This window comes from Microcebus murinus, chromosome 4 (assembly GCF_040939455.1).
Source record: "Microcebus murinus isolate Inina chromosome 4, M.murinus_Inina_mat1.0, whole genome shotgun sequence".
In the NCBI taxonomy this organism is placed as follows: domain Eukaryota; kingdom Metazoa; phylum Chordata; class Mammalia; order Primates; family Cheirogaleidae; genus Microcebus; species Microcebus murinus.
In genome coordinates this window covers 103,886,970-103,910,252 of record NC_134107.1, presented here as the reverse complement: position 1 = coordinate 103,910,252, position 23,283 = coordinate 103,886,970, and the positions used below count along the sequence as shown (strand labels likewise).

The 23,283-nt window shown below is 37.0% G+C and overlaps 1 protein-coding gene and 1 pseudogene across 3 annotated transcripts in view; both read right to left on the bottom strand.

Annotated features, from left to right (window-relative positions):
* Positions 1–4,763: 4,763 nt before the first annotated feature.
* The window catches only part of CHEK1 (checkpoint kinase 1), a 30,901-nt gene continuing 12,381 nt past the window's right edge, over positions 4,764–23,283 (bottom strand). For all 3 annotated transcript variants that reach the window (XM_076002628.1, XM_020286765.2, XM_076002629.1), the window contains 6 exons: positions 22,251–22,346; positions 17,226–17,334; positions 16,866–17,043; positions 16,476–16,604; positions 7,054–7,155; positions 4,764–5,766 (listed from right to left, as the gene is read on the bottom strand). In XM_076002628.1, the coding sequence (XP_075858743.1) occupies positions 5,671–5,766; positions 7,054–7,155; positions 16,476–16,604; positions 16,866–17,043; positions 17,226–17,334; positions 22,251–22,346 (710 nt within the window). In that variant the 3' untranslated portion in view covers positions 4,764–5,670. The remainder of the gene's footprint in view (positions 5,767–7,053; positions 7,156–16,475; positions 16,605–16,865; positions 17,044–17,225; positions 17,335–22,250; positions 22,347–23,283) is intronic.
* Positions 9,268–10,263, bottom strand: LOC142870505 (large ribosomal subunit protein uL23 pseudogene; annotated as a pseudogene).

Sequence of the window (23,283 nt, the reverse complement as noted above, 5' to 3'; positions counted from 1 at the left end):
TTTAGAAATTCAGAAACATAATTCTAAATAATCCATGGATCAAAAAACAAATCATAAAGATATCAGAAAAAATTTCAGCTGGGTAACAAAAATACTACACATGAAAATTTGTGACATGAAGAAATGGTACTTATAAGAAAATTTATAGCTTTAAATGCTTACATGCAACACATATAACTGACACAGGACGAGTATCTTAAATGTACGTATTTATAGGAAATGCAGAAGATAAGAGGAAACATATGAAACTGTTCCAGAGCAATGCAATCTGCAAATCTATACTAAGGAAAATCATAGAGAAAACTAGCTGGATTCCTTAATCGATGCACTGCAATGGAAAAAAAGAAGGGGGAAGATGAAAAGGGAATTTATAGACTAAAAACCATTTAAAAGACATCTACCAATTGACATTTTTGGACTTTATGTGGATTTTGATTCAAAACAAACTATAAAAAATAAGCATTATAACATTTGAACACTAACTGGATATCCACAAAGAGTTGGAAAAATAATGATCTTTTCAATAACCAGTTCTAAGTGGATAGCCATATAGGGGGAAAAAATGAGACATAATCTCTACCTCACATTATACACACAAAAACTCAATTTGAGGTGAACTGTAGATCTAAATGAGTCAAAAAATACAAAGCAAAAACTGTAAGGCTTTTAGAAGCTAATATAAAACCTTCATAATCTTAGAATGAAAGATTCATATGAAAACCTTCATAATCTTAGAGTAGGGAATGAGTCCTTTAATAGAAAATATTAATAAAAAACACTAGCCAGAGGAAAGTCTAAGTAGGACATTAAAATTAAAAATCTCCATGAAGTGTGGAACAATAAGCCACATAACAAAGTATATATGTAATATGATACATGTAAATTGACAAAGCAGTAGTATGTTAAACATATGAAGAACCAAAATTATTAGGAAAGAGACCAAAGAACAATAAGCAATAAGAACAATATTGCAAAAAGATGAACAGGCACTTCATAAGATGCTGAATCTCATTGGGAACAAGCAAATTAACACCACGCAGACATCATTACATACCAATAACTTGGTAAAACTTAGACTGACATCACCAAATACAGGTGAATATTAGAAACACTCATTCTGTTGTCATGAACATTCTTATACTTTAGTGTTTTCCCAGTAATTGCGCACTCTTCTCATATGAAAACATAAATTGGTCATTTAATAGGAAATGGTTTGTCACTATGCTATGAAAAGTTGCAGATATGCATATCCTGAGACCCAGCAATTGCGCTTCTAGGTATGTACCCTAGATGCTAGGGCCTAGAGAAACTCATGGACACGTGCAAGAATGTGCCCAGAAGAATTGCTTATAATAGCATCAAACTGTAAATAATCCAAATATTCATTAGAATAGAATGGACAATTAGTGGTATGTTCATAAATAGCATACTATATAATTAAAATCATTGAATTCAGTACAAGCAAATGGATATAAAGAAAAATCAACACAAAAATACAGCATAATTTCATTTATATAAACTTCAGAAACAAAAACTATATTAAAGATGCATAAAATAATCAATCTATTTTATTTGAAGATGCATAAATAGCTGAGAAAACTCTAAAGGAAACCAAAGGAATGGTTATCACAAAAGTCAATCTTGTGATTACTTCTGGAGGAAGGAAGTGAGTAGTTATTAGGAGGGAGTATATGGAGAGGTTCTAAGGGCCTGCAAATGAGCTTTCCTCAATTGAGCTGTGGTTAAATGATGTTAACTTTACAACTGCATGTTATATTGTACATATTTTATGTATTTATATTTATCTCAACACACACACACACAAGCATAGGTTGATTTTTTCATCAAAATTTTAGCTGTTATCTTCAGATAGTAAATTTCTCCTCCCCATTATTATTTTTAATAATGGGAGTCAACTCCTTCTCTTAATAGTATAATAAACACTGTAGTAAAATTATGGCATCTTATATTTACTGAATGCCATTTTGTGAAAATAGGACAATACATTTTTCATATATATTAACACATTTAAGATTAAAAATAGGTTGGGCACAGTGGCTCACACCTGTAATCCTAGCACTCTGGGATGCTGAGGCAGGAGGATCGCTAGAGGTCAGGAATTCAAGACCAGCCTAAGCAAGAGTGAGACCCCCACCTGTACTAAAAAAAATAGAAAAAATTAGCCAGGTGTGGTGGCATGTGCCTGTAGTCCTACCTACTCAGGAGGCTGATGTAGGAGGATCACTTGTGCCCAGGAATTTGAAGTTGCTGTGAACTAGACTGACGACACGGTACTTTAGTCCGGGCAACAGAGCAAGACTGTGTCTCAAAAAAAAAAGATTAAAAAGAACTCTGAAAGGTTCATACTATCAGCCTCTTTACTTAGGCAATCACCAGTGTTAATGTAACTGTCAGAGCTAGTCCAAATCTGAAACTTAAAGATTCCTCATCATTCTATAAAAATTCCCACCATTCTACACAAATTCCAACAGCTGATAGTTTTACTATCCATCTATTCACCTTCCCCTTATAATAATCTATGGAATTTTCTTCATTTGATATTCAATTTATTTATTCAACATTCATCCATTTATTGAACAAATATTTACTTAGTACTTACTATATTCCAGGTCCTGCTCTATATACAGGATATACAAGGGTGAAAAGGAATGGCAAAATCTCAGCTTACATTTTGGTGGGAGAGACGAACAATTTCATATAGTGATCAGTTCTATGAAGAAAACAGAATAATGTGATAGTAACTGAGGGTGGTAGAAACATTTGGGGCTGAGATTTGAATGTTTAGTTAGCCATGTGAACTACAGGAAGGGATTCCAAGCAGCAAGGCCCTGAAAGGGGAATGAGCTTTGATGAACAGAAAGGCAAGTCTGCCTGGATTCCTATGAGCAAAGAGGACAGAAGGTTAATCACATAGGGTCAGAGTTTAGAACCCAGTCTTGATGCAATAGGAAGCCATTGGAGGTTTTTTTTTTTTTTTTGAGACAGAGTCTCACTCTGTTGCCTGGACTAGAGTGCTGTGGCATAAGATTAGCTCACAGCAACCTCAAACTCTTTAGCTCAAGCAATCCTATCTGAGCCTCCTGAGTAGCTGGGACTATAGGCATGGGCCACCACGCCCGGCTAATTTTTTCTATATATATTTTTAGTTGTCCAGATAATTCTATTTTTAGTAGAGATGGGGCCTCGCTCTTGCTCAGGCTGGTCTCGAACTCCTGAGCTCGAGCGATCCTCCCACCTCAGCCTCCCAGAGTGCTAAGATTACAGGCATGAGCTACCACGCCTGGCCCCATTGGAGGTTTTTAGGCAAGGAAGGGTCACAGTACAATTTATATTTTAAAAAAATAATTTAAAAAGAAAGAGACGAAGGGAGCTGGGCAATGGCAAAGGTTGAAGGGGGAAGACTAGTTTTTATTACAGAAATCCAGAGGGGAGATGAAAGAGTTTGAACTAGGGTGGCAACAAAGGAAACGTAGAGAAGTGGACAGCTTCTGGATATATTCTGAGGATAGATAACATCAACTGAGTGCTGATTTCTTTGTTAAACAGATATTTATTGTATGCTATAATGTTATCAGGCACTATTCTGAATGGTGGGGATACAGATCTAAATAAGACAGATAGGGTCTCTGACATCAAGAAGCTTATATTCTAATGGGGAAAACAGACATTTAATAGCCAAATAAAAATATCCTATAATATCAGGAAATAAGCATTATGATGAAAAATTAAAAGAAAGAGAGTGACAGAGGAGAGTATTATTTTAGACAAGTCAGGGAAAGACTTTGTAAAAGGGACAATTAAGCAGAGACCTAAAGGGATGCACAAGCAACACAAGTATTTGGTGTCCTTAAGGGACATGGAACATCAAGTAAAAAGACCCAGAGGAGGGAATGTGCTTATATCTTGTGAGAACAGCAAAGCCAACATGGCTAGAGCAGAATGAAGGAGGAAAGTGGCAGATGAAGCCAAAGAGGTGGCCAGAGGACACATCACATAAAACTGTATATAGTTCATACATAGAATTTTGAATTTTGTTTTAGGTGTGATTGAAAAGCCATGAGAACTGAGAGTGGGGCAGGTATATCTGATTGACATTTTAAAAGGACCATTCTGACTGCTTTTCTGGAAGATAAACTGCTGAGGCACAAGTAATAAAAAAGGAGAGACAACAATGTCTCTCTAGACTCTAGAGTGGTACCAGCAGAGGTGTGAAGTGAAAGATGCTCTGAATATTTGCTAAATTAAATAGTATCAGGTGAACTGAATGTAGAATATGGAAAGAATGATTGATTGTCAAGGATGATTTCTAGGGGTTTGAGATGGGGAAATTAGGAGAGGAACAGGTTGGAGGGTAGGAATCAAAAGCTGTTTTTGGTCATGAGATGCCTTGGACTTCCAAGTGAAAATGTAGCTAAAACCTCAGGGAAGAGGTTGAAGTCAAGAAACAACTTTGCTTTTGACAGATACTAAAGGCTGGCAGATAATTCTCAAGAACAAAATTTCTCCCACATTTGAGAATTTACTGGCTCAATTCTTAGGAGCCCCCAAAATAGGTTCAAATAAATAAAACAGGTTCAAATTTATTCCTCCTCTGGGTTTACTGCAGTAACACAATTGGCTAGTATACATCTAGTATGTGATAAACTCTAATCATAACATTTACATGTTCTTAGTTTCAGACTAAGATAACTGATTAATTTTATAATCCACATAGAAAAAATATAAGGCCTAAACCTAATACATTCAAAAGTTAACATAAATTTTATTAGAAAAACAAAGTTTTAATAAGCCTAATAGGTAAAGAAACCAGGAATCAGATCTATTTACATTATAGCTGACTTATTCCTCCCTCCCCCTTTTATTCTTTATCACCTAGATACTTAGTCACCAATAAGGCCACAAAGTTAGATATTCATTTTCAAAATAGAATTTATTTCTGTAGTAAAGAATTAAAATATGGCTGTGAAGGTAGAATATAGAAAAATATTTAAAATGTGCAACAGTAATTCTTAAAGTTAGTTAAGCACTAGACTTTATGCTCAACTTCTACTTGAAAGACCAACCAGTATTTTATATATTACTAACTATACCAGAAAAAACACCTACCTGCAAATTCAATTAATTGTTTTAACTCAAACAGGTTTATATAACTGGTCAGGCCCTTTTGAAAATGTAAGTACAAATCTTGGGGATACATTCTTTGAAGTTGGCCTCACTTCACAGACTTATAAATCTACCATCCAAAAGTCACAAAGATTAATCCCTTACTAATTCACCCTTATAATTAAATCAACATGGAGGAAATATGTGCTTTTTGGATAACAAAATGAGATATATGTTGGTATAAAAGCTGGCAAAGTACCCTAAAACTTGGATTCCACCAGATGGGTTTTAAATTCAGACACTAAACACAGATGAAGCAATATCTAATAAATTCTATCCATCTCTTCCCCAAAGTTTTACTTACAATTAAGATAAAGGTATTTGTATGCAGAACATACAAAAAGAATTAGAAAATGTTTGGATAAAGAGGGATGTGAACTCTTTAGGAACTATTGTTTGCAGTTTGCAGAATAAGATAATCTTCTCTAGGAAGAATAATGTCAACATAGCAGCACTATATTCATCAGGAATCCCCCAATGGATCAATCATGTGCCAGGAAGCCAAACCTTCTGGCTGCTCACAACATCACTCAGCTTCCCTTTAATCTTCAGGAAGTGTCTCTTGAACTCCAATCCGTCACCCTATATTAGGAATAATATCGAAAAATGTCAAAGAAAAAAAAAACATGCCATAAAATCAAACTCTCTTTAGTGGTAAGTAGAAACAAACATCCTTAGATATGTCTAGCTACAATTCCCTTTAGGTTATCTTATGAAGACCAAATATCCTGGTAGAGGAAAGTGGACTTTATTTCATGTCCATCACTATTCCTACCACACTGAGCTCAGAGAGGGGGGAAAAAAATGGCACCTTGTGTTTCAAGTGTTGGTATTTCTGGACCAAAGTCATCATTTTCTATAGGCAATGAGGGGTTTGGAAACTAAAAATAAGCTAAACATCTACAATGAAGTCTTGTCATAATAATATGGCAACAAAGTCAATACACTTAGTTATGAGAAGAACTTCATTACACTAGGATCTTAATAATTTAATTCCATAGCAATCATTTGGAAAACAGTATTGCAGCAAATTCTCCAATATAACAAATGCAAATTACCCCTCCAAACTTCTTTAGAGCCACATACAATCTCTCAGGAAACATAGAATATGTTATTTTGGTCTTATATATCAAGGGCTTTAAAACTATGACCTTACAACCAATAACTTCTAAAGAAATAATAAGAAATGTGAACAAAAATCTATGTATAAGAATACTGGGGCCAAGCATGGTAGCTCACACCTATAATCCCAGCACTCTGGGAAACCAAGGTGGGAGAATCACTTGAGGTCAGGAGCTTGAGACCAGCCTAAGGAAGAGGGAGACCCTGTATATACTAAAAAAAAAAAAAAAAAACAGAAAGAAATTAACCGGGCAACTAAAAACAGAAAAAATTTAGCTGGGCATGGTGGTGTGCGCCTGTAGTCCCAGCTATTTGGGAGGCTGAGGCAGGAGGATTGCTTGAGCCCAGGAGTTTGAGGTTGCTATGAGCTAGGCTGATGTCACAGCACTTTGGTCCAGTCTAGCCCAGGCAACAGTGAAACTCTTCTCTCCACCCCCCAAAAAAGGTTTATTAAATTATAATGTGCAAACATTTTTACAAATCATAATTTTTATTAAAAAGATATGTATGAATTAAGAAAAAGATTAACATGCTTCAAAATATTAAAGGTGATTACTGCTGTGCAGAAAAATCTAGGAGTATTTTTATTTTTGTATTTTTTACTGATCCACATTTTCTACGAAAACCAAAATTTTAAAAAGCAAGTTACCATATAATTACAAATGCCACATATATAAATATTCCATTTTTAAAAATTCATAAATATTTCCATAGAAAAAATACCATAATGAAATATATGAAAAATACCTTAGAAAGCCGGAAGTCAACCAATATCTTCTCATCCATTTCTACCAAATTCACTTTGAAAATGAGTTTATTGTTTCTCCTATCAGTTGTTGATACAGTAACCTAGGGCAACAAAAATAAGATTAAGCCATATATGTGAGTAGAGAATACTCTAAAAATTTTCAGGCTCCTTCCATAACAAGAGTAGCCATCCAGTATGCTGAAAATCTCACTCATTGCAGGGTTTCTCTTCCTCCTGATAAGCCTATGTGTCCCCAACCCAAACCAATCTGTCAGCAGGGTACAGCTACTTTACCAGGGATTAAGTCTTTGTGAGCTCTTAGCAACAAGAGAAATTTTGTATTTTATCAAAATACCACTGAAGAATCAAAAAGAATAAAAACATGAGAGGAAAAACAGGATTATTAAAACATGACAAAAAGAGATTTGTGGCTGAAAAGCTAGACAGCAATCAGAAGATGGCGAAGGCCTTGAGAGGCTTTGCAACTCCCATTTCTACACCGTTCCTATGGCCTATAAAGAAGCTCAGGCTTTGGGCATGGTGGCTCATGCCTGTAATCTTAGCACTCTGGAAGGCCGAGGCAGGCAGATTGCTCGAGGTCAGGCAGGCAGATTGCCCGAGGTCAGGAGTTCGAAACCAACCTGAGCAAGAGCGAGACCCCCATCTCTACTATAAATAGAAAGAAATTAATTGGCCAACTAATATATAGAGAAAAAATTAGCTGGGCATGGTGGCGCATGCCTGTAGTCCCAGCTACTCGGGAGGCTGAGGCAGCAGGATTGCTTGAGCCCAGGAGTTTGAGGAAGCTGTGAGGTAGGCTGACGCCAGGGCACTCACTCTAGCCTAGGCAACAAAGGGAGACTCTGCCCCCTCCCCAAAAAATAAGATGCTCAGGCTGCATGAGTGATGTGGAAAAGAAGGCCCAGACAATGACTGAAAGGGATGGCCTTGCAAAATTAACAGGAAAATATCTAATCCCACAATTTCCTAGTAACAGCTAGGATCAATCCTAAAAGCTCTCTCTGTGGTTTTTCTTTCTAGCTGACAGATACCCTGTGGAGCTCTGTTTCACAACTTCTGAAAAGAGCAGAACAGACAGAAAGGAGATGTAAATCTTTCTCTTTATATTCACCAGCTCACTATCTTTTAGAATTTGTTTTATAGGAGTTCCTGAAAAGCGCCTGGATAGACTGAAGGAGAGTGGGGTGTGCACAAACTCCAGGTCTCAGTTTCCTGCCCAACACCATGTCTCAGGGGCAAGATCACATCCCCTGTAATAAGCCTGACTACATTTGAGAGATAACCAAGTCTTCAGGAGAAAAATAAACAGGAAAGATGGACAACCTGACATCTCACAGCTGCCTCCTGCTAATTACTCCACAGCTGCTTCTGTTTTCAACTGGCAACAAGCACTAATTTTTTTTTTCTTTCCCTCTTTGTCCCTATAAAAACTGACCAGCCTCTTGGCCTCTGTACAGGCACCTCCTTCTTTTTCCCCTTATTTCCCTTTTCTCTCTGCCACTCTCTCACTCTCTTCCTCTCCTTCTAAAAAGATAAAATAAATTTTATACTTTTATATCTTAACCACTATGAGCACCTACTAAGTTTTCCACTCTAACAATAACTAGTACCAAACTTGTGGGTAAGGATGCCATCAGTAACAATAAAGACATCAAATGACTACAGCTAAATAAATGAGCCCAAGCAAGGTCAGCAGAAGATTTGCTCAGCTAAGCCCAGCCCAAATTACAAATGTGTAATAATTCTCACTTCAAGAAACAACTATGAAAACATACTACTGTATCACAAATGTGCGACACTGAAACAACACATTATGTTCTTGGAAAATTAATACAAGATATTCAACTCATCTGAATTAATTTCTTAAACTTCAAAGACAAAGATAATAGTTTAAGAATTTAGACAGAAAGAGTGAAACAAGGAGTAAAAATAGCTGAGTAAAGAACTCAAAAAACCCATTATTCTACAAAAACAGTGAGAAGAATTGGCAAAAACTGTCAGAATCAACTTTATCAGTACATTGTCAAACCTAATTAAAAGCTTGTGGCAACACAGAAACACTCATTCAACAAAACTAGTGATTCTCAGAACAGTGAACTTTCTGGCATTGTATTAATAACTTACCCTGTTCCCATATCCTGCTGCTCACTCAGTACCATGTTTCCCCAAAAATAAGACAGGGTCTTATATTTATTTTTCCTCAAGAACACACCTTAGGGCTTATTATCAGGGGATGTGTTATTTTTTTAAGTATGGTACAACAATCTACATTTATTCAAATATAGTTGTCTTCTTCTGGAACATCATCATAACTCTCCAAACCCCAAATTCCATCCTGAATTTCTTTTTTTATTTTTTAAGGCGAGAAGATATACATATTTAGAATTAGCCAGCTGGACTTGGTTTAGATGATCCCAATTTTGTTGGCAACATCCAAAGCATCATAATCAGGAGCCAGTCGAACATATGCCTTCTTCTCTCCACAGGCCTGATCAGGGTGTTGACCTTGGCCACATCAATGTCATAGAGCTTCTTCACAGCCTGTTTGATCTGGTGCTTATTGGCTTTGACATCCACAATGAACACAAATGTGTTGTTGTCTTTATCTTCTTTGTGGCAGACTCAGTGGTCAAGGGGAACTTGATGATGGCATAGTGGTCAAGCTCGTTTCTCCTGGGGGCGCTCTTCCGAGAATATTTGGGCTGCCTCCAGAGCCCCAGTGTCTTTAGCCGCCAAAAGGTGGGTGATGTACGGATCTTCTTTTTTTTGTGGCTGTGGATGCCTTTTAGCACTGCCTTCTTGGCCTTCAAAGCCTTTGCTTTGGCTTCAGCTTTGGGAGAGGCAGGAGCTTCCTTCTTTGCCTTCGGTGCCATCTTGTGAAAAGGCCATCCTGAATTTCTTTCGACTCTGTTTCCTTTAGTACCATTGGCCCCAATCTCTCACGTCAAGCAATAGAGCTCTCATGGGGCAGATGAGAAGGGCTGTTTGTCTTCTTTACTGCTCTACGAAATGCATGGGTTGTGCGGATACACTGCGTAGTCACACCCATCACTAGGTCTTATTTTTGGGGTAGGGCTTATATTGAGCAAATGCTTAGAAATCCTGCTGGGGATTATTTTATGGGTAGGTCTTATTTTCGGGGAAACACGGTAGCAGCCTAAAAAATAACAGTTCTGCATTTCAGGTGTAAGTCTGGGTGGGAGCAGGATAAACCTAAACCTCATTTACAAGCTGTCTGCTCAAAAGACTAGTCTTTATCTTCCCTTTGTAACTGTAACTCACCCTGTGCTAAAGCTACTACGGGGGCATTTGTTGAAAACATTTACAGGAAAATGCTTTAGTCTTTATTGCCTGAAGCAATGGATAGCAACTGGGGCAAACAACAGACTACCCAAAAAGCTCTGAAGGAAAGGCTAGGGAATAAGACGTTTTTGAGGAATAAGACTTGAAAAGCTCCTGTGTATACCTGGGAATCTAAAAGGCCATACCCATGACCAGGCAGTGCACATGCTCAGGAAAGGTCTGAGAAAGGCCTAAGCTCTAACCTTGAGGTTTTATGCAAGCAGATGGTGAGGGCTTAGACAGAGTTGTAAACTTCCTGGCTGAGTATTGCAGCTGTGCCTCAACACACACACAGAACCCCTTTGCAAATACTAGGAGACTTTTTTTGGTTCACTGAACTTAAGGAATTCTCTGTCCAATCATTAGTTGACCACTAAGCTAGTAGGACAGAAATTTTATGGGCAGCTATGACAAGGAATATAGACTTTAAAAAATTACATAAGAAAAGCCACTAAAGGAAAAAAACATCAAGCAGCAACTCTAACAAACCCTGGCAAAGAGAAAATCTGATTTCTAGAACCGTCACACAGTAATATTCAAAATGTCCCGTGGTGGTCAGGGGTTAGAGGCTAAGGAGGGAGAAATAGGCAGAAGATTTTTTGGGCAGTGAAAACTACTCTATGTGATACTACAATGGTGGATATGATGTCATTAAAATTTGTCCAAAGTCATAGAATATATAATACCAAGAGCGAACCACTGACTTGGGACCAGGCATTGTGGCTCACACCTGTAATCCCACTACTCTGAGAGGCCGAGGCAGGAGGATAACTTGAGTTCAGTTGTTCGAGACCAGCCTGAGCAAGAGTGAGACCTCATCTCTATTAAAAATAGAAAAATTAGCTGGGCATAGTGGTGTGTACCTTTAGCCCCAGCTACTTGGGAGGCTGAGGCAGGAGGATCTCTTGAGCCCAAAAGTTTGAGGTTATAGTGAGTGAGGCTGATGCCATGAAACTCAGGGCAACAGACTGAGACTTAGTCTCAAAACAACAAAACAAAACAACGACAACAAAAAAAACCACACATGGACTTGGGGTAATAATGATATGGCAACGTAAGTTCATCAATTGTGACAAATGTCCCACTCAGCTGGGGGATAATGATAATGGTGAGAAGATGTATGCATGGGTGGAAGGAGTACATGGGAAATCTGTACCTTCTGCTCAACTTTGCTGTGAACCTATTATAAAACTGCTCTAAAAAATAATAAAAAAAAAAGAATGATCTCCAATCAACACCCAGTAAGAGCAATTACTTGATAAAATAGAAAAGAAAAAGCTAAACTCAAAAAGAAGAAAATAAGTTAGCTTTTTTTTTTTAAAAGATCAACAAAAGTAACTAAACTTTAGCCAGACTGACCAAGAGAAAAAGAAAACTTAAATTACTAAAATCAGAAATGAAAGTGAGGGTGTTACTGCCAACCTCACAGAATTATAGGAATTATAAAAGAATATTACGAATAACTACATTGCCAACAAATTGGATGAACAAAAAGAAATGGATACACATATTACTGGAACTGACTCAAGAATAGAAAATCTAAATGCACCTATAACATGCGAAGACATTGAGTTAGTAATTAAGATATTTCTAACTAAAAAAAAAAAAAAAAGATGGCCCCATTCAACCAAATGTGTAAGGAAAAATTAACAATCAATCCTTCTTAAACTCTTCCAAAAGTCAGGAGAGAATACTTCCTAACTTATTCTATGAAGTCAAAGCCAGACAAAGACATCACAAGAAAACAACACATGAATATGCCTTATTTATATAAAATAAACATCAACAAATACTAGCAAATCAAATCCAGTAACACACTGAAAGGATTACACATATGACCAAGTGGGATTTATCTCAATAATGCAAGGTTGTTCAAAATATTAAAATCATTTAATGTAATATACCATATTAATAATATAATAATAAAGGGGAAAAACACATGATTATCTAGATACAGAAAAAGCATTTGACAAAATTGAATACCCACTCATGATAAAAACACTCAACAAACTAAGAATACCTTCCTTTACCTGATAAAGGGCATCTATGAAATACCTATAGCTAGGCCGGGCGTGGTGGCTCACGCCTGTAATCCTAGCACTCTGGGAGGCCGAAGACGGCGGATTGCTTGAGGTCAGGAGTTCGAAACCAGCCTGAGCAAGAGCAAAACCCCGTCTCTACTAGAAATAGAAAGAAATTAATTGGCCAACTGATATATATAGAAAAAATTAGCCGGACATGGTGGCGCATGCCTGTAGTCCCAGCTACTCGGGAGGCTGAGGCAGTAGGATTGCTTGAGCCCAGGAGTTTGAGGCTGCTGTGAGCTAGGCTGACGCCATGGCACTCACTCTAGCCTGGGCAACAAAGTGAGACTCTGTCTCAAAAAAATATAAAACTAAATTAAAAGACATCCAGATTGAAAAAAAAAGAACTATTTACTATTATCTCTATCTGCAAATAACATGATCTTATACATAGAAAACCCTAAAGAATCTGCAAAAAAAAAAAACCTACTAAAGTCAATAGATGAGTTCAGCAAATGTGCAGGATCCAAGATGAATATATAAAATTCAGTTGCATGTAAACTAACAATGAACATACAATAACTAACAATGAATTTGAAAATGAAATTTGAAAAACAATTCCATTTACACCAAAATCAAAAAGAATAAACATAGGATTAAAGATTTAACCAAGAAAGTGCAAGACCTGAACACTGAAAACTATAAAATATTCTTGAAAGAATTTAAAGACAACTTAACTTTAAAATATAAAAAGAGATCCTATGTTATGGGATTGGAAGGGTTAATATTATAGGTTGCCCATCCCTAATCTAAAAATCTGAAATCCAAAATCCAAAATATTTTGAGGATCAACATGATCTAAAACTCTGAACAACAACATGATGCCACAAGTAGAAAATTCCACATTCAACTTTGCTTTCTAACAGTTCAATGTACATAAACTTTGTTTCATGCACAAAATTAAAAATATTGTATAAAATTACCTTTAGGCTATGTACATAAGGTGTATATGACACATAAATGAAGTTCATGTTTAGACTTGGGTCTCATCCCCAATATATCTCATTTTATATACAGAAACATTCCAAAATCTACATTTCTAGGCTTAACATAAAAAAAAAATTCCAGAATCCAAAAAAGTCCAAAGTCCCAAACACTTCTGCTTCCAAGTATTACAGATACAGAATACTCAACCCGTATTAAAATAGGAATATTCCCCAAATTAATCTACAGATTCAACGAAATCCCTATTAAAATTAAAATTTCTTATTTGCAGATATGGATAAGATGGCCCCAAAATTCAGATATAAATGCAAGGGACCAGAAATAACCAAAACAATCTTGGGTGGGGAAAAAAAAAAAAAGCCAAACTTGAAGGTCTCATGCTTTCCAATTTAAAAACTTAGCACAAAGCTATAGAAATCAAAATAGTATGGTAGTGGCATAAGCACGGACATACAGATTAATGGAATAAAATTGACAGTGCAGAAATAAACCCATACATCTATAGCTAATTTAATTTCAACAATGTGTCAAGACTATCCAATGGGAAATATTGTCTTTTCAACAAATGGTGCTGGAAAAACCGGATATCCATATGCAAAAGATTGGATTTGAATCCCTATACCTTTGACCATACACAAATTGTGTTTTTTTTTTTTTTTTTTTTAGATAGAGGTCTTCCTCCCGAGTAGCTAGAATTACAGGCATGTGCCACTGAGCCCGGCTACAAATATTAACTCAAAATGGATCAAAGAACTAAATATAAGAGCTAAATCTATCATGTTAGATGGAAACATTAAGTATAAATCTTCATGATCTTATATTAGTTAAGTTTCTTAAATTTGACACCAAAAGCACAAGCAAGAAAAGAAAAAAATAAATTGGAATTCATCAAAATTAAAAAAGTTTGTACATAAAAGGACACTAACAAGAAAGCAAAAGAATGGAAGAATTTTCTCCCACAAAATGGGAGAAAATATTTGCAAATCAGGTATCTGGCAAGGTTCTAGTGCTCAGAAAGCATAAAGAACCCTTACAACTCAACAATAAGAAAAACAAACCAGTTAAAATATGAACAAAGGATTTGAATAGGTATGTCTGTAAAGAAATAGCCAGTAAGCACATGAAAACATGCTCTACACCATTAGTGATTAGGTAAATGCAAATCAAAACAAAATTAGATAATACCTCATACACACTAGAATGGCTATAATTAAAAATGCAGACAATTGGCAAGGATGTAGAGAAACTGGAACCCTTATATATTTCAGGTGGGAATATAAATGGTGTAGGAGTTTTGGAAAAATACTTGGCAGTTTTTCAAAAAGTTAAACATACCATGTGCCCTAGCAATTCCACTCCTATATGTATATCTAAGAAATTGAAAACATAGGGTCAAACAAAAACTTGTACAAGAATGTTCATAGCAGGATTATTCATAATAGCCAAAATGCAAAAACAATTCAATGTACAAAAGATGAATGGATATATCCACATGATGGAATATTATTCAACCTGCAAAAGGAATAACATACTGTTACATGCTACAACATGGATGAACCTTGAAAATATTATGCTAAGTGAAAGAAGACAGACACAAAGGACCACATATTGTATGCTTCCATTTGTATAAAATGTCCAAAAAATGCAATCCATAGAGACAAAAAGTAAATTAGTGGTTGCCCGGGTATGAGAGAGGAAAGAATGAGGAGTGACTATAAAGTAGTAGAGGTTTTTTTCTGTAGTGATGAAATGTTCTGGATTTAGACAAGGGTGATGGTTGTACAATTTCGTGAATATACTAAAAACCAGTGAATGAACTGTATAGTTTAAAATGGTTAAAGTTATGCAAATCTTATCTCTATAAATCTACTTTAAAAAAGTGAATCACCTGTAATAGTAAGAGGGAAATAAGGCTGGCCTCAGATTTCTACACAGTAACATTTCTCCTTAACTTTTTGAGGGGAAAAGGGAATCTCATCTTCCTGAATCATCCCAACTTTTAATTTTAAAAACTCACAAATCTACAGAAAAACTGAAAGAAGAGTAAAATTCATGTGCCTTATCTACCTAGATATGCATTTACTTGCCTTTATGTAGTCATTTGCCCTTTTTAAAGTTTTTAAACTAAGTTACCGATATCACTGCACTTCAACATGTTTCTCCAACAAACAAGGAAATGTCCTACAAACAAGAATGCTCCTACAAACCACAATATTATCATCACATCCAAGAAATCTGACACTGATACAAAAATATTATCTAATATATAGCCCATATTCAAATCTCCCCAACTGTTCTTTTTTTTTTTTTTTTTGACAGAGTCTCACTTTGTTGCTCAGGCTAGAGTGAGTGCCACGGCGTCAGCCTAGCTCACAGCAACCTCAAACTCCTGGGCTCAAGCAATCCTACTGCCTCAGCCTCCCGAGTAGCTGGGACTACAGACATGCGCCACCATGCCCGGCTAATTGTTTTTCTATATATATCAGTTGGCCAATTAATTTCTTTCTATTTATAGTAGAGATGGGGTCTCACTCTTGCTCAGGCTGGTTTCGAACTCCTTACCTCGAGCAATCCACCCGAGTCGGCCTCCCAGAGTGCTAGGATTACAGGCGTGAGCCACCGCTCCTGGCCTCCCTAAGTGTTCTTTTTTTTTGAGACAGGGTCTCACTCTGTTGCCCAATCTGTGAGTCTGTGGTGTCAGCCCAGCTCACAGCAACCTCAAACTCCTGGGCTCAAGCAATCCTCCTGCCTCGGCCTCCCGAGTAGCTGGGACTACAGGCATGTGCCACCATGCACAGCTAATTTTTTCTATATATTTTTAGTTGTCCAGATAATTTCTTTCTATTTATAGTAGAGATGGGGGTCTCACCCTTGCTCAGGCTGGTTTCGAACTCCTGACCTTGAGCGATCCTCCCGCCTCGGCCTCCCAACATGCTAGGATTACAGGTGTGAGCCACCACGCCCGGCCTTTACTCAAATATTTAAATTTTTCTTGAGGAAAAGACATAATGAAAATCAATGACAAATACCTGATTCATACAACTCTTCCACTGATAGCCCAACTTCTCACAGGTCTCTTTCAGGCACTGATAAGATTTGTCTGCATCCAATTTGGTAAAGAATCGTGTCATTCTTTTGACCAAGCGCTGCCAGGGATTCTACATGTCAAATAAAAAAAACTGAATAAATCCATTATGACTGAAGGCAGTCATATCATAGCTATTTAGTCTGAAAATTCTTTTCTACAACTTAGAATTCTTTTGCATAAAGGCCTCCTCTAATTCTTTCTTCCTTGTCTGAAAAATATGTATAATTTAAAAGTTATATATCTAAGATTAACACATTAAAAAAAGGCTTAATTAAAGACAATAAAAAATAAAGGGCTGCCATTATTTATATGAAAAATTAAATTTCCTTACCTGTGAGGATCCTGGGGTGCCAAGTAACTGACTATTCAGAAGCATATGATCAGGACATGTGGGTTGGGAAAAACTGATTCCTTGTACCAGTTTATCAATGTATGAGGGACTGGTATCCCATAAGGACAGACCTGTCCGTGGTTCTGGCTGGGAACTCGAGTACTTCACATTTTCTTCACTAAAGTATTAAGACAGAGAAGAAAAATATGTCTTTAAACAAAATCCATCAAGCCTTTCTTATATCATACAACCATTCTCACACTACTGACACAATTATGTTCATTATTAAGAAAAGATATATATGTATATCATTTCTTCATGTGGGATATTACATTCAACAATAACTTTTATTAGTCTTACCTAGAAGCACTGTTTATTGGAGAGAAGTCCAAATTGGAATGAATGTGCTTAGAGAATCCACTGGGAGATTCTGACATACCACCTGAAGTGACTCGTGGCCTCTTTGCCCCTAAAAAAGAAAACAAATACAAATGCTTTTAAGTCTAATTAGCTCAACTGGCAACTTCAAAAAGTAAAAAAACGTATCTAAATCCTTTAATTTAATCCAAAATACTTATAAGACAAATAGTGAATCTTCTTGTATATTTTATAAGAAATACGGTCAAGTTATAAACTTAACTAAGACTCACTTGTCAAATTAGGTATTTTACAAATTGTGACCGGTAAATATGTTCCAAGTGTGGGGTATCATGCTAAGGCCACAATTTTAATGGCACCTTTTATGGTTAACAGCACAATGTTCTATGAAGACAGAAAGACTTGGCTCAAGGACCAGAAGTTTTTAAACTAAAAAATAATTAATGATAATGGCAATAAACATTATCAATCTGCTCTATCCAACATTCTTTGCACCTCCCCCCCACCCTGCCCCAGAAAAGCTTTACCAAGAAGAATCATTATATGGAAAATGATGCCATTATAAATTCATGCTTACAATCCTCAGCTGGACCCTCAACACTGCCAAACGATTGTATTTGTTTATCTGGTCAGTTTCCTCTCCCTTTCTCCACAAAGATTATTCCAAAACTTCTACACTTTTCTGAAATTCCCAAGACTACCCTTCATCACCTCATTATTTAGAGTATAATACCATCTCCTATTTTACAGAGAAAACAAAGCCATTAGACAGACACTACATCAACTTGTCACTAGCAAAACTGCTAGTTTACTTGCATTTGTACCCACCCTTTCTTCCCTTCCATCCTCCCATCAAATGTTCATCTCTCTACTTGCGATATGGAGTCCAAACCCTCCTCCCTCCTCAGGGATCTTGATGCTCTGTTAACTCATTCCCTTTCTCTTAGATTGCCAGCCTCTGCCTCTCTACTAGGTTTGTCCTGAAACATGCTTAAGTTTAACCAAACTTTTTATTTACTAATCCATGCATTCAAATATTTTTATTAGGTCTATGTGTGAGGCATTACTCTAGGTATTAAACAGGGAACAGAATCAACTGAAACCTTTGACCTCTTAAATCCTACATGCCACTGAGAGATAAAATAAGAAGTCAAAGTTCAAGTAAAGTTAAAATTCAACAAGTTAAATGGTAATAAGTACAATGGAGGAAAATAAAGTGATGAAATCTGTTGGAGGGGGAAGGGTACAGTTGTAAATAGAATGTCCAGGAAAGGCTTATTGAAAAGATGATATAAAAGTCAATACCCAAAGAAGGTGAGAAGATAAAGCATGTGAATAAGTCTAACAGGAAAAAACACTTCCAGGCATAGGGAACAGTCATGACAAAAACAATGAGGTAAAAATGTCCCTGGGCTAGGCGAGGTGGCTCAGGTCTATAATCCTAGCACTCTGGGAGGCCGAGGTGGGCGGACTGCTCAAAGTCAGGAGTTTGAAACCACCCTGAGCGAGACCCCATCTCTACTAAAAATAGAAAGAAATTAATTGACCAACTAAAAATATATATACAAAAAATTAGCCGGGCATGGTGGCACATGCCTGTAGTCCCAGCTAATCGGGAGGCTGAGGCAGTAGGATTCCTTGAGCCCAGGAGATTGAGGTTGCTGTGAGCTAGGCTGATGCCATGACACTCACTCTAGCCTGGGCAACAAAGTGAGACTCTGTCTCAAAAAATAAATCAATCAATAAATAAAAAATAAAAAAATAAAAATGTCCCTGGAGTATTGGGTAAACAATGTGGAGATCAATATAGCTATGACCAAAACAGAGAAAAGCAGAATTAAAGTCTGAGAGATGATGAAAGGGACAAATTATGAAAGACTTCACCAGTCAGGAATTGATTTTAATTTATACTCTGGGTCAGAAGTAAAGCATTGGAGGAGTTGAACAGAGCAGTGAGTTACAATGACGCCACTGTACTCTACCCAAGGAACAGACTGAGACTCTTAGAAAAAGAAGAGGAAAAGCAAAAATATAAAAACATGATTTAGGAGAATAGGATAGTGAATAAGTGGGGAAATGTAGTCCAATTGTCAGGCAGCAATAAGGGCCCACTTAATATTGGTAATATTGAATTTATTTTATTTATTTATTTATTTTGAAGACAGAGTCTCATTCTGTTGCCCAGGGTAGAGTGCAGTGGTGTCAGCCTAGCTCACAGCAACCTCAAACTCCTGGGCTCAAACAATCCTTGTCTCTCAGCCTCCCAAGTAGCTGGGACTACAGGCATGCATCACCACACCCAGCTAATTTTTTTTCTATGTATTTTTAGTTAGCCAATTAATTTCTTTCTATTTTTAGTAGAGATGGGGGCTTGATCTTGCTCAGGCTGGTCTTCAACTCCTGACCTCGAGCAATCCGCCCTCCTCGGCCTCCCAGAGTGCTAGGATTACAGGCGTGAGCCACCATGCCTAGCCGGTAATACTGAATTTAAAATGAACATTGCTGGGTATTTTTCTCCAGCTACAATCAGCTGTGCAGGTACAAGTGTGGGGTAGGTGGAAAACTGGATTAAACTTAGGTTGGTTTTGGGCAAGGAAGTTGAAGACGATGAATGGAAATTTATGATCTAAGAAAGGTTAAGAATGGAAATGAGGACCTAGGGAGGGGTGAGGACCTAGGGGTGAGTAAGAGACAGTGAAAAGGCAGAATTAATAGATTGCAAGTCTAGGTAGAGTCAAAGGATTGTTGAAGTCAGGGTAATAGAGGGAAGAAAACAGAAAAAATTACACTGGTGATCAGAGGAGAATGTTTGAAGATAATGTCATAGAGGAGAGAAGGTCAAAGAATGGTGACTCAGGATATTGGAAGGATCATCCAAAGGAACATTTCTATGATCAAGAACCATAACAGGGCCGGATGCGGTGGCTCACGCCTGTAATCCTAGCACTTTGGGAGGCCGAGGCGGGCGGATTGCTCAAGGTCAGGAGTTCGAAACCAGCCTGAGCAAGACCCCGTCTCTACCAAAAATAGAAAGAAATTAATTGACCAACTAAAAATATATATACAAAAAACAAATTAGCCGGGCATGGTGGTGCATGCCTGTAGTCCCAGCTACTCGGGAGGCTGAGGCAGAAGGATCGATGAGCCCCGGAGATTGAGGTTGCTGTGAGCCAGGCTAATGCCATGGCACTCACTCTAGCCTGGGCAACAAAGTGAGACTCTATCTCAAAAAAAAAAAAAAAAAAAATTACATTAAGAGTCATGTTGGAGAGAGTGATAGTATAGCAGAAATTTTAATTTGGGGTTCAGAAGTTGGAAAGGGGAGGAATACAGGAGAAAGGGACAAAGTGACAATGAAGAACAAGAAAGACATCTGGGCCCACTTCCAGATCCAATGACATAAGAAAACACCCACCACTTCAGAACAAGCAGTGTCCTCAGGGGAGAATAGGACTTCAATTAGAATAAGGAGGTGAAATAAACATTCAGAGAGGAATTAAAGAATTAAAAATTCTTCATTCATTTGTAGCTATTGCAACCCCTTTCCTACCATTCACAACCAAACTTCTTGAATGAGTTGTCTATAATTATTCTTTCTGCTTCCTTATCTCTTTTATACTACAATCACGTTCTAGAATTTACTCCCAACACTTCACCAAAACTGCTCTTGCCACCATCATGAATAACTACATATTATGGAATTCAATGGACAGATTTTAGGTTTCATGTTATTAATCCATTTAACAGTATCTACCATTGTCATGTATTTTCTTCTCTTAGCCTCAATTACTCCACATTCTTCAGATGTTCCTCCCACCTCACTGGCTATTCTTTCTCTGTTTCCCTGGCCTCCACCCTCCACTTGAATACTAGCTTTCTTCAAGAGTCCATGTATTCAATTTCATCTACTACCATGGTTCAAATTACCAACTATTTGCAGAAAACAGCAAAATTGGCTTCTCAAGCCTCATCTTGTCTCCTGAGTTACATTTAAATACACCACCACTGAACAGTTTTTACTTAGCTTCTCAAATTCAATACATTCCCAAATCAAATAATTTCCCCCAAAATCTGTTTGTCCTCTTCGGTTGTCAGAACTAGAACCTAGAAGTCACCTTTGATTCTTTATTCCCCTTCATTTTCCATATCTAAATAATCACCAGTGCTTTCGATTCTAGTCCTTAAATTTTTTTAGAATCATCTCTTTTCTCCAATCCCACTGCCATTAACCTGCTCCAAGCCTACATGTGAACTACTGACATAAAAAGCCTGCACCACTCTTAACCCTAACCTATCCATCAAAAACAATGAAAGTAGAAGACAGAAAGATCTTCCAAAACCAAATATGACCCTATTATTTTCTTGCCTAAAATCTCTCAAATTTCCCAATGGCCTTAAGTTAAAGCCCCAAATCCTTACAAACCCAATGACTTACAAGATACTCCTCTACAACCTGGCTGCTAGCTACCTCTTTGGCCTCATCTGAAACTTCTCTTCCTCTCCCACTTCTCTGTTCACTCATTTATAAATATTTACTGATTACTTATAATGCACCATATCCTATGTTAATCACTGGTGATACAATGATGAACAAGACAGACATGGTCCATGACATACTGATCTTATTTCAAGCTACTCAAATATACCAGACTTTCTAAAATCTAAAATTTTCCAAATACTGCCTCCTCTACTCAGAATCAAATCTGCCACTCACCTTGCTGGCTAGCTCCCCTTTAATTTTTGAATCTTAGATTTAATGTCATTTCCTCAGGAAGAAAAGTCTTCCCTGTCCCTTAAGACTTGGTCAAACACAGCTATAATACCCTGACTTTCCGCTTTACAATTATTAATAAACAAGATTATTTTTTATATTCGTTTTTTTTACTAGACATCATAATCTCCACAAGGACAGAGATCATAGCTCTCTTGTGTTGTTGACTAGTAATTCTGACTTTGCAAGTACCTTTTCTTTCACAGAAAAAAATTCTTGCATTTAAAGGATATTACCTTTCTTGAGGAGTTTGTTGTACCATCTATCTTTTTTGATGTCTGGGATGGTAATTCTTACTGATGGATTCTCAACTAGGATTTTATGCAGCAGAGCTGAAAACAAAACATTAAGAGAACATTTACAAAAGAGTCATGCAGATTAGAAAAACCTACGGCTTGTGGTAGGGAACACATTCTCTATTAGCCTTCTTACTTCTAAATATTATTTCTGGGGAAGAGAAAAAAATAAAACTACTAAATTACTCCTTAAATTTCATGGAGTTGTTCTTTGTTGCAGTTTGTATCTTATATTATTCTTCCTATGTCTGATTCTCAATTGCCTGAAAATAAGGAGAATAAGAACAGAGTGTTTCTTATTCATATATAAGAACAAAATGTTTCTCCCATGTGACAACATTAACTGAAAACAAAGGAAAGCTTTTTATAAATAATATTGGGGGTAGAAAAGCTTTTTTCAAACATGACAATATGGTCGAAAACTACAAAGAACAAAATAATAGATTTGAAAAATATAAAACTTATACATGTCAACATAGCACAAACAAAATGGAAATAAATGACAAATTGTAAAAAATATTTGTAACAAATGCAAATATTTAAATATTTAACATTAATATGTTAAAAAACACACTTCAAAGTGGTAAGAAAATCTCCTTGCCAAAAATTAGCAAAATAGACAAAAAGCTAATAAATGCATAAACAGTATACAACTTCACTGGTGTTTTATTTACACTGAAAATTCAAAACAGGCCTGGCGCGGTGGCTCCTGCCTGTAATCCTAGCTCTCTAGGAGGCCAAGGCGGGTCAGATGGCTCAAGGTCAGGAGTTCAAAACCAGCCAGAGCAAGAGCGAGACCCTGTCTCTACATAAATAGAAAGAAATTAATTGGCCAACTAATATATATAGAAAAATTAGCTGGGCATGGTGGTGCATGCCTGTAGTCCCAGCTACTCGGGAGGCTGAGGCAGTAGGAGCGCTTGAGCCCAGGAGTTTGAGGTTGCTGTGAGCTAGGCTGACGCCATGGCACTCA